General features: G+C 46.0%; 1 protein-coding gene across 1 annotated transcript in view; it reads left to right on the top strand.

Moving 5' to 3' along the window:
* Nucleotides 1–674: 674 nt before the first annotated feature.
* The window catches only part of LOC124252829 (importin-9-like), a 78,278-nt gene continuing 66,287 nt past the window's right edge, over nucleotides 675–12,665 (top strand). Inside the window, 6 exon segments of the mRNA XM_046686504.1 lie at nucleotides 675–813; nucleotides 1,925–2,073; nucleotides 3,469–3,690; nucleotides 7,489–7,507; nucleotides 8,419–8,468; nucleotides 8,471–8,533. Of these exon segments, the coding sequence (XP_046542460.1) occupies nucleotides 681–813; nucleotides 1,925–2,073; nucleotides 3,469–3,690; nucleotides 7,489–7,507; nucleotides 8,419–8,468; nucleotides 8,471–8,533 (636 nt within the window). The 5' untranslated portion in view covers nucleotides 675–680.

The raw sequence follows: 12,665 nt of genomic DNA, 5'->3' as shown, positions 1-12,665 counted from the left end.
GCTAGGCAACTAACTGGATCGGATGGTCAGGCTCGGTGACTTTGTTGACAAATGTCATCGCATCCCAGTTGCGTAGATCGCTGCTCATGCTGTTGATCACTGGATTGTGTGGTCCAGACTCGATTAGTTACAGACTGCCCCCATATAGCTGGAATGTTGCTGAGTGTGGCGTTAAACAACAAACAATTAAACCATAAATTGTCACCATAATCTTCATAAGCCTATCACTGTTACATAAACAGGCACACTCTTGAAAAGAAAACAGCAGTGCGTTTCAGTAATGTATATTCCTATTGGACATACAGTTATCGTTCATCTGTGAAGTTTTGATGCTCATACGGCTAGTTGGGGAGGAGCGCAAGCGTTGTTCAAAGTGCAGACAATGCGGTTGAAGTAAGTCCAGGTTAGAAGCGCAAGCGCTTTTGGACAGGTACACCAGTCTATTTGCCGAGCGCATCAGATATAGAACTAATGTTCAGTTCGGAATACGGATTTACTTTGTTTGTAACATTATTGGATCAACATAATGTTTAATAATTTCGTGATATATGAGCAACTGGTATATATATTCGCGTGCAAGTAATAAATTTCCGTCCTCACATTTATCCTCATAAGAAGACATACACAATCCAAATCCGACTGATCATTGCCCGCCATTTTACACAACAATTTGAAGCAACATGGCGGGAGTTGGCGATAGAAATCGATCTCTGAAGGAAGTCGTTTTAGAAAGTCTAACTGCTATTTTGTCGCCTCAGCATGATACAAGAACCGACGGGGAAAATCAGATTAAGGCATTAGAAGTGACAGAGGGTAACTATCTTTTGCGATTAATCAGAATTAAAATATTGAGTCATACTCATACATGAGCCACTTGTTCACGGGGGCGGCGCAAAACAAGATAATTTATCGAATGTATACTTGTATGCCCACTATTGCCTGGCATCAAGGCCGAAGCACTCCTCACAATGATGCAAGTCTATGTGTCTGATGGAAGCCCGTCTGTAGGTTCGCCAGGGGGTTTGTTGGTTTGGTTTGGTTTCCACTAAAGCCGAAGGGGTCGTCGGCAAGGATACTACAGACGTCTACCTCAGGTACCAAAAACGTTATTATTACCCACGTGGTGAAAGTATGGGTTGTTGCATACTAATCTCGTACGTCACACGTGTCGTATCGCGTTGACCTGTGTCGTAACGACTTGACCTGATATTCTAACGATTTGATTGGATAACCGATGACCTCTCAGTTAGGTTACGTTGTGACGGAACTACTTGTTCATTCATAACAAACACGTGAATTCATTCATTCTACAACTTAGATGCATTGTGGGAATGTAAACATTGCGAACTTTGCCGTGTCACTGTTAAATTTTAAGTCGAACTGAGACATTATATCTGTCGAAAAACATAAACGCAATGTTTCCACCGGTGATGTTAGCCGAGTGAAGCAGTTGCAAACGAAGAAACGGGGTGCTACGGAGTAGTTACTGTAGGAGGCTGTACGAGAGGCGATGACAACTGACATGCAGCGTGACGTCAGTTACCAAGGGGACAGACAAGAATCTCGTAGTGACGTCAATACAGTGTGACATCATGCAAAAGTGTACTACAGAACAAAATTCTTCCGCAACATATTTATGAAACCGGTTTCGGTTTGAAACCATAACAATAACAAAAATACGCTATTTTGTCAATTCAATGCATGTAAGACGTGGGTAATAAATAAAATACATTGACTCAGTTCATTACATACATTATATCGAACTTTTGATCTTCCTATAGAGCTTTCTGACGCTCGCCGGGTCAGATACCATAGGAAGGACACTCGTTTTGTATAATTCGTATGTAATGAGACCTCGTGTAGTATTCTCTATATATCATCTTTTCTGTTAGTGAGTGAAAATTGTGATCATTGTTTATTTCAGAGTTTGGTGTATTCTTGGCTGAGATCACTGTTGATGGCAGTGGGCCTCTAGCGATTAGACAGCTGGCTTCAGTACTGCTCAAACAATATGTTGAAGCCCACTGGTCGCAGCACTCGGACAAGTTCCGAGAGCCTGAAACCACAGAACCGGTGAGTTCTTATGACTGCAGTCGGTAAATAACTGAAACCACAGAACCAGTGAGTTCTTATGACTGCAGTCGGTAAATAACTGAAACCACAGAACTGGTGAGTTCTTATGACTGCAGTCGGTAAATAACTGAAACCACAGAACCGGTGAGTTCTTATGACTGCAGTCGGTAAATAACTGAAACCACAGAACCGGTGAGTTCTTATGACTGCAGTCGGTAAATAACTGATTGGTGTACAGGACATACTCACACAAAATTGTTCTTTATAAAGAATTGATGGATGCTCTCAGATCTCTATTAATGTAAAACTGTTTCTGCTTTTAGGATTGTAAGAATAATGGTGATAATAGTGAAACGATATATTTTCTTTGGCTATGAGTATTCTAATCAACCTTTACAGGCATATCTGTTGTGGTTTACATTGTGCTTGCAAGCCACCACAAATGGACGTGCTATATTGGACATTTTTGAAAGTCACTTAGTTGCTCTGAACTTAAGAATTTTTAAAGTTATTGTGAATTTAACAGTCATTGATGCCAAAGGGGTCGTTTTGGGTTCAGGTACAACAGATATGTACCTTAGGTACGTTTCTGTATACAGAAAAGTACCCTAAACAAAGTCAAAATACAGAACCGTAACTGGTATCCTAAAAAGGGGACGGGTCCATATTCCGCAACCTAAACATGCTAAAACTGAAACCATATGTAGTTGTTTCCATTCCACAGATTTGTTAGTTTTATTGTGCTTCATAAAATATTCGTTGCTATGTCTGCACAATCTAATGCATCTGATACAACTGTATGACCGCTCCCGATCAAGGAAACTGCACAATGCAAAATGGGCTTGTTGTAGGGTACTTTATGTATTCTTATTTTGGCTAGGGTATGTTTCTGTATGTTTCAGCATCAGTGATGTTCCCTGTCAAAGAAACCTCATGACAATAACCACCTCCTTTGCATATAAGTTGATTCAGTGTTTGAGAGTCAAGGAGTCATCACTCTAATATTATTTCTAGACCAAATGTAGAGATAGGATCAATATCGGGTAATATGATACACCCAGCCTTATCACCCACACTGTATATCTTGACCATGTAGAACAGCAGTGCTTGTCACCACCCGTTAGACCAGGGGGTTACATGCATCCATGGTTATATTCAGCACAAGTTCTGAAGGGTGGAGGTGACATAATAATAACTAAAACACTTTTACTGCTGCTTAGAGATCCTAAAAGATAGGCACTTTTCTAGCACAGGAACCCCATTAACTTTTGCAGAATGTTTTATCTAGTTAGAAATGCTTTTTTCATTGTTTTGCTCACTGTATTGTTTCACCCACTTCTCACTGTTTATATCATTTTGCACACTGGTTATGTGAGAATTGTTTTTTAATCCCAGGCAAAGCAGAAAATCCGCGAGCTGCTGCCCCTGGGCCTACAGGAGTCCATAAGTAAAGTGAGGACCAGTATTGCCTATGCTATATCTGCCATAGCTCACTGGGACTGGCCAGAAGCATGGCCACAGCTGTTTCAGGTCCTCATGCAAGCCCTGACCAGTGGAGACACCAACGCTGTCCACGGTGCAATGAGAGTTCTCACAGGTACAGATCCACAGAGTGGTGTCACTCACATGTAGATAGGTATTGGGAATGAGGCAGTTCGTATTCCCCGTATATAAAATAAACGAATAGTCAAAATAATTGTCTGAACATTTAATGCACCAAAACTGAAAAAAAACAGTAAACCAAATGAAAAATCCCCCACACTGTACATTCACCGAAATTGTGAATGATAACTTAGCTTCTATGAATGTCTTCCCGATAATGGAAGCTATGTCTAAATAATAACTTTTAACCCCTGGCTTTAGCTCTGTATGGATCGCCTTTGTCCCTCAACAATATGTCTAACTATACCCACGCTGATGTTAAACTCTATTCACGCTTGTCTTCAGCTATAACCCACCTAAATGCACGAGATTTTAAAACCCATCGCACATATACGCGATAGCTGACGGGGTGTATTCGGCTTTGACCCAAACTAAAAACGAAAACATCTATTTCCTTCTGTCCAGGTATGGCTCTGACATGGGGAATAGGTGCCACAGATATTAGGGTGTGACCCATGTAGAAGGACATGGGGAATAGGTGCCACAGATACAGGGTGTGACCCATGTGGAAGGACATGGGGAATAGGTGCCACAGATACAGGGTGTGACCCATGTGTAGAAGGACATGGGGAATAGGTGCCACAGATACAGGGGTGTGAAGGACATGGGGAGTAGGTGCCCACGTGTAGAAGGACATGGGGAATAGGTGCCACAGATACAGGGGTGGACCCATGTAGAAGGACATGGGGAAGTAGGTGCCACAGATACAGGGGTGTGGACCCATGTGTAGAAGGACATGGGGAAGTAGGTGCCACAGATACAGGGGTGTGACCCATGTGCGAGAAGGACATGGGGACACAGGGTGCCACAGATACAGGGGTGTGACCCATGTGTAGAAGGACATGGGGAGTAGGTGCCACAGATACAGGGGTGTGACCCATGTGTAGAAGGACATGGGGAATAGGGTGCCACAGATACAGGGGTGGACCCATGTGTAGAAGGACATGGGGACAGGGGTGTAGGTGCCACAGATACAGGGGTGTGACCCATGTGTAGAAGGACATGGGGACAGGGTGCCACAGACACAGGGGGTGTGACCCATGTGTAGAAGGACATGGGGAGTAGGTGCCACAGATACAGGGTGTGACCCACGTGGTAGAAGGACATGGGGAATAGGTGCCACAGATACAGGGTGTGGACCCATGTGTAGAAGGACATGGGGAGTAGGTGCCACAGATACAGGGGTGACCCACGTAGTAGAAGGACATGGGGGAATAGGTGCCACAGGGCAGGTACAGGGGTGTGACCCACGTGGTAGAAGGACATGGGGAGTAGGTGCCACAGATACAGGGGTGTGACCCACGGTAGAAGGACATGGGGAATAGGTGCCACAGATACAGGGGGACATGGACCCATGTGTAGAAGGACATGGGGAATAGGTGCCACAGATACAGGGTGTGACCCATGTGTAGAAGGACATGGGGAATAGGTGCCACAGATACAGGGGTGTGACCCATGTGTAGAAGGACATGGGGGACAAGGTGCCACAGATGGGGGAGGGGTGGACCCATGTGTAGAAGGACATGGGGAATAGGTGCCACAGATACAGGGGTGTGACCCATGGTAGAAGAATGGGGAGACATGGATAGGAAGGACCAGGTGCCACAGATACAAAGGGGATTAGTGTGGACCCATGTGTAGAAGGGACATGGGAGAGAAAGCACAGGATACAGGGTGGTAACCACAGATAGGACATGGGAATAGTAGGTGACACAGATACAGGGTGGACCCACTGTAGAAGGGACATGAGTAGGTGCACAGATAAGGGTGGACCCATGTAGAAGGACATGGGGAGTAGGTGCCACAGATACAGGGCGTGACCCATGTGTAGAAGGACATGGGGAGTAGGTGCCACAGATACAGGGGTGTGACCCATGTAGAAGGACCCATGGGGACATAGGTGCCACAGATACAGGGGTGGACCCATGTGTAGAAGGACATGGGGACAGGTGCCACAGGATAGGTGTGACCCATGTAGAAGGGACATGGGGAGTAGGTGCCACAGATACAGGGGTGTGACCCATGTGTAGAAGGACATGGGGAGTAGGTGCCACAGATAATAGGTGTGACCCATGTGTGGAAGGACATGGGGAACAGGTGCCAGAGATACAGGGGTGTGACCCACGTGTAGAAGGACATGGGGAGTAGGTGCCACAGATACAGGGTGGACCCACGACATGGGGAACAGGTGCCACAGATACAGGGGTGTGACCCACGGTAGAAGGACATGGGGAGTAGGGTGCCACAGATACATGGGTGTGACCCATGTGTAGAAGGACATGGGGAACAGGTGCCACAGATACAGGGGTGTGACCCACGCAGAAGGACATGGGGAGTAGGTGCCACAGATACAGGGGTGGTGACCCACGTAGAAGGACATGGGGAACAGGGATGCCAGATACAGGGGTGTGACCCATGTGTAGAAGGACATGGGGAGTAGGGTGCCACAGATGCAGGGGTGTGACCCACGTGTGGTCATGGGAACAGGACAGGGGGAGACCCAGGGTAGAAGGACATGAGTAGGTGCCACAGACCCACCTATGGTAGAAGGACATGGGGAACAGGTGCCACAGATACAGGGGTGTGACCATGTGTAGAAGGACATGGGGAATAGGTGCCACAGATACAGGGGTGTGACCCACAGATACAGGGGTGTGACCCACTGATACAGGGGTGTGACCCACGTGTAGAAGGGTTTGATTCAACTTGTCAGACTTGGAGCTGTCTATAGAAATCAACTGTCAGAAATATCATTGACAGGAAAAATTATGATTGATCATCAGCATGAAAATTGTGTCATTATTAATATCATACATAACTTTTGTACTAAAATATATTTTTGATTTACTCACACAATGCTCAAAGTTTGGTCTTTAATCTTTGGCTGCTTCTAGGTTATGTTCAGGATGCTGCTTTGTTAGTAAAATGTGCATAAATATGTCAAAACTCACCACTGATGTGAAATGTGTTAATTTTATTCAGACTTTCAAAGTTGCTTCTCTGATACTTATTAATAATTGATTGATATTTCATTAAGAACTATAAATTGGTATGATTTAAATTGATAGCTTGCCCAAGTGTGGCTTGTAGCTGAAGGGATGTGACCCTCAGGTGGAAGGGTGTGATCCAGTGTATAGGGGTGTGACTTGCTGCTGACAGGGTGTGACCCACAGGTGGAAGGGTGTGTTCCAATGTATAGGGGTGTAACTTGCTGCTGAAGGGGTGTCACACACAGGTGGAAGGGTGTGATCCCATGTATAGGGGTGTGACTTGCTGCTGACAGGGTGTGACCCACAGGTGGAAGGGTGTGATCCAATGTATAGGGTGTACCTTGCACACAGGTGGAAGGGTGTGATCCAATGTATAGGGGTGTGACTTGTTGCTGACAGGGTGTGACCCACAGGTGGAAGGGGTGTGATCCTTGGCTGAAGGGTGTCACACACAGGTGGAAGGGGTGTGATCCCATGTATATAGGGGTGTGACTTGCTGCTGACAGGGGTGTGACCCACAGGTGGGAAGGGTGTGATCCATTGTATAGGGTGTAATTTGCTACTGAAGGTGTCACACACAGGTGGAAGGATGTGATCCCATGTATAGGGTATGCACACACACAGGTGTAACTTGCTATTGAAGGGGTGTGACCCACAGGTGGAAGGGTGGATCCCATGTATAGGGGTGTAACTTGCTGCTGAAGGGGTGTCACACACAGGTGGAAGGGGTGTGATCCCATGACTTTGCTGAAGGGGTGTGAAGCTTGTTACGCCTGTGTTTTGTCGCCTCTCTTCACTGCACTGATTGCTGTATTGTAGAGTTCTCACACCAGGTGGACGGGTGGGATCCGACTCATTGATGAGTCATGTTGTCATCTTCATACTGCACTGAGATGTATAGAGATCTTCCTGGAAGCTCAGGTGGGTTCTCTGTCCATCATAAGTCAACCATGAAGCCACTGGTTTGTCATCATCTGTCAACCATCAGCCCTTGGTATATCAAGGAACATCATTTACAATAGGCGCATTTGGTGCAAATCAGTCTCTCCTACACACACCATGGACTCACTGTTTACTCAAACTCTCCTACACACACCATGGACTCACTGTTTACTGGAATTTATTCATTGACAGTTAATTAATTATCTTAATCATTTATAGAAATAGACAATTAAGGAATTATTCATATTATTCCAACAACCAGTATTACTAAGAAATATATATATATATTAATATCGTTCATCTTGTATAGGGGGCAGGGGTAGCCAAATGGTTAAAGCGCTGGCTCACAATGCCCAAGACCCGGTTCAATCCCCACATGGGCACAATGTGAAGCCCATTTCTGGTGTCCCCGTCAGATGTTGCTGGAATATTGCTAAAAGCCGGCAAAAAACTCAGTCAGTCAGGTCATCTTGTATAGGACCCGTGGAAGGTCCTGGTTAGAATGAATGTTCAGTAACCCATGCTTGTTGTAAGAGGTGACTAATGGGATCAGGGTGGTCAGGCTCGCTGGCTTGGTTGACACTTCATCAGTTCCCACCATGGCTAGATCGATGCTCATGCTGTTGATCAATGGATTGTGTGGTCCAGACTCTGATTATTTTACAGGCCACCTCCATATAGCTGGAATATTGCTGAATGCGCTTAAACTTAACTCAAGACACTCACTCACTCACTTATCTCTCATCTAGAGTAGTTCTGCTTTATAAATTTCAGAAATTTGGCATCAGAACACGAAACACAGGCGGGCTGTTCATATCTTCAATATTTGTGCTGGCATGATAGCAGCTATGAATGAACTTCAGAAGGTGAGGCCCTTGTATGTAAATGTCCACTGTGTCATCCTCTAGTGAGGCCCTTGTATGTACTGTCATCCACCTCTAGTGAGGCCTCTGTATGTACTGTCATCCCTAATGAGGCCCCTGTATGTACTGTCATCCCTCTAGTGAGGGCCCTTGTATGTACTGTCATCCCTCTGAGTGCCCTTGTATGTCATCATCCTCTACTGTACTCTTTGTCATCCTTCTAGTGTAGGCTGTTCATCCTCTACTGTACTCTGTGTCATCCTTGTAGTGTACTGTGTGTCATCCCATCACTGTACTGTGTGTGATCCTCTTGTATGTACTCTGTGTCATCCTCTAGTGTACTCTGTGTCATCCCCCTACTGTACTCTGTGTCATCCTCTACTGTAGTGAGGCCCTCACTGTACTGTCATCCATCCCTAGTGTACTCTGTATGTGTCATCCTCTAGTGTGTATCCCCTCTGTATGTATCTGTCATCCCTACTGTACTGTGTGTCATCCTCTACTGTACTCTGTGTCATCCTCTACTGTACTCTGTGTCATCCCTCTAGTGTACTCTTGTGTCATCCTCTAGTGTACTCTGTGTGTCCTCTAGTGTACTCTAGTCATCCTTTGTAGTGTACTGTGTCATCCCTAGTGAGGCCCCTTGTATGTATGTCATCCCTCACTGTACTGTGGCATCCTTGTAATGCACTCTGTGTCATCCTTCTAGTGTACTCTGTGTCATCCCCTCTAGTGTACCCTTGTGTCATCCCCTCTAGTGTACTGGTGTGTCATCCTTGTAGTTTACTCTGTCATCCCTAGTCATCCCCTTGTACTCTGTGTCATCCTCTACTGTACTCTTGTGTCATCCTCTAGTGTACTGTGTGTCATCCTCTAGTAGTTTACTTGCCCAGTGTCATCCCCACTGTACCTGTGTCATCCTCTAGTAGTGATCCTAGTACTGTACTCTGTGTCATCCCTCTAGTGTACCTCTGTGTCAATCCCTCACTGTACTGTGTGTCATCCCTCTACTGTACCCTGTGTCATCCCACCCTACTGTACTGTGTGTGTGTCATCCCTTATCATCTGTACTCTGTGTCATCCCTCTCTACTGTACTGTGTGTCATCCTCTACTGTACTCTACTGTCATCCCTCTACTGTACTGTGTGTCATCCTTGTAGCTAGTGTACTCTAGTGTGTCATCCTCTACTGTACTGTGTGTCATCCCTCACTGTACTCTGTGTCATCCCCTAGTGTACTCTCATCCTCCTCATCCTCTACTGTACTCTGTGCCATCCTCTCTACTGTACTCTGTGTCATCCTCTACTGTACTCTGTGTCATCCCTCTACTGTAATTGTGTGTCATCCCTTGTATGTGTGTCATCCCTCTCTACTGTACTGTGTGTCATCCCTGAGGCCCTTGTACTCTGTCATCCCTCTAGTGTACTGTGTGTGTGACTCATCCCTCTACTGTACTCTGTGTCATCCCTCTACTGTACTCTGTGTCATCCTCTACTGTACTCTGTGTCATCCCTCTACTGTACTCTGTGCCATCCCTCTACTGTACTGTGTGTCATCCCTCTACTGTACTCTGTGTCATCCTCTACTGTACTGTGTGTCATCCCTCACTGTACTCTGTGTCATCCCTACACTGTACTCTGTGTCATCCCTCTACTGTACTGTGTGTCATCCCTACTGTACTGTGTGTGTCCTCCTCACTGTACTCTGTGTCAGCCCTCTAGTGTACTGTGTGTCATCCCTCTATTGTACTCTGTGTCATCCCTCACTGTACTCTGTGTCATCCTCTACTGTACTCTGTGTCATCCTCTCTACTGTACTCTGTGTCATCCCCTCTGTACTGTACTGTGTGTCATCCCCTACTGTACTGTGTGTCATCCCTCTAGTGTACTGTGTGTCATCCTCTCTAGTGTACTCTGTGCCATCCTCACTGTGTACTCTGTGTCATCCCCACTGAACTCTGTGTCATCCCTCTAGTGTACTGTGTGCCATCCCCTAGTGCCTCTAGTGTCCCTCCCTACTGTACTGTGTGTCATCCTCTACTGTACTGTGTGTGATCCTCTAGTGTACTGTGTGTCATCCCCTCTACTGTACTCTGTGTCATCCTCTACTGTACTGTGTGTCATCCCTACTGTACTGTGTGTCATCCCTCTACTGTACTGTGTGTCATCCCTCTACTGTACTGTGTGTCATCCTCTCTACTGTACTCTGTGTCATCCTCTACTGTACTGTGTGTCATCCTCTACTGTACTGTGTGTGTCATCCTCTACTGTACTGTGTGTCATCCTCTACTGTACTGTGTGTCATCCTCTCACTGTACTGTGTGTCCATCCTCTCTACTGTACTGTGTGTCATCCCTCTCACTGTACTCTGTGTCATCCCTCACTGTACTTTGTGTCATCCTCTACTGTACTGTGTGTCATCCCTCTAGTGTACTGTGTGTGTCCATCCCTACTGTACTCTGTCATCCTCTCTCTACTGTACCTCCCTGTGTCATCCTCTACTGTACTCTGTGTGTCATCCCTCTAGTGTACTGTGTGTCATCCCTCTACTGTACTCTGTGTCATCCTCTACTGTACTGTGTGTGTCATCCTCTACTGTACTCTGTGTCATCCTCTACTGTACTGTGTGTCATCCTCTACTGTACTCTTGTGTCATCCCTCTACTGTACTGTGTGTCATCCTCTACTGTACTGTGTGTCATCCCTCTACTGTACTGTGTGTCATCCTCTAGTGTACTCTGTGTCATCCCTCTACTGTACTGTGTGTCATCCCTCACTGTACTGTGTGTGATCCTCTAGTGTACTGTGTGTGTCATCCTCTAGTGTACTGTGTGTCATCCTCTACTGTACTCTGTGTCATCCTCTACTGTGTACTGTGTGTCATCCCTCTACTGTACTCTGTGTCATCCTCTACTGTACTGTGTGTCATCCTCTACTGTACTCTGTGTCATCCTCTAGTGTACTCTGTGTCATCCTGTAGTGTACTCTGTGTCATCCTCTACTGTACTCTGTGTCATCCTCTACTGTACTGTGTGTCATCCTCTTAGTGTACTCTGTGTCATCCTCTACTGTACTCTGTGTCATCCTGTAGTGTACTCTGTGTCATCCCTCTAGTGTACTGTGTGTCATCCCTCTACTGTACTCTGTGTCATCCTGTAGTGTACTCTGTGTCATCCCTCTACTGTACTCTGTGTCATCCCTCTGTAGTGTACTCTGTGTCATCCTCTACTGTACTCTGTGTCATCCCTCACTGTACTGTGTGTGTGTCATCCTCTACTGTACTCTCTGTCATCCTGTAGTGTACTGTGTGTCATCCCCTCACTGTACTGTGTGTCATCCTCTCTACTGTACTCTGTGTCATCCTGTAGTGTACTCTGTGTCATCCCCTCTACTGTACTCTGTGTCATCCTGTAGTGTACTCTGTGTCATCCTCTACTGTACTCTTGTGTCTCATCCTCTACTGTACTCTGTGTCATCCTGTAGTGTACTCTGTGTCATCCTCTACTGTACTTGTGTGTCATCCTCTACTGTACTGTGTGTCATCCTCTTCATTGTACTCTGTGTCATCCTCTACTGTACTCTGTGTCATCCTCTCTACTGTACTCTGTGTCATCCTCTAGTGTGCTCTGTGTCATCCCTCTAGTTTACTCCTGTGTCATCCTCTACTGTACTCTGTGTGCCATCCTCTAGTGTACTGTGTGTGTCATCCCCTGTCCTGTACTCTGTGTCATCCCTCTAGTGTACTCTGTGTGTCATCCTCTAGTGTACTGTGTGTGGTCATCCTCTCCACTGTACTGTGTGTCATCCCTCTGTACTGTACTGTGTGTCATCCTCTATTGTACTCTGTGTCATCCCTCTACTGTACTCTGTGTCATCCTCTCTACTGTACTGTGTGTGTCATCCTCTACTGTACTGTGTGTCATCCCTCTAATGTGCTCTGTGTCATCCCTCTCACTGTACTCTGTGTCATCCCCTCTAGTGTACTGTGTGTCATCCCTCTACTGTACTCTGTGTCATCCTCTAGTTTACTCTGTGTCATCCTCTAGTGTACTGTGTGTCATCCCTCTAGTGTACTCTGTGTCATCCTCTACTGTACTCTGTGTCATCCCTCACTGTACTCTGTGTCATCCCTCTACT

This window comes from Haliotis rubra, unplaced genomic scaffold (assembly GCF_003918875.1).
Source record: "Haliotis rubra isolate DU_JTF1 unplaced genomic scaffold, ASM391887v1 Scf526, whole genome shotgun sequence".
NCBI lineage: Eukaryota > Metazoa > Mollusca > Gastropoda > Lepetellida > Haliotidae > Haliotis > Haliotis rubra.
The sequence above is the reverse complement of the archived record's forward strand: the minus strand, read 5'-3'. Positions and strand labels throughout refer to the sequence as shown.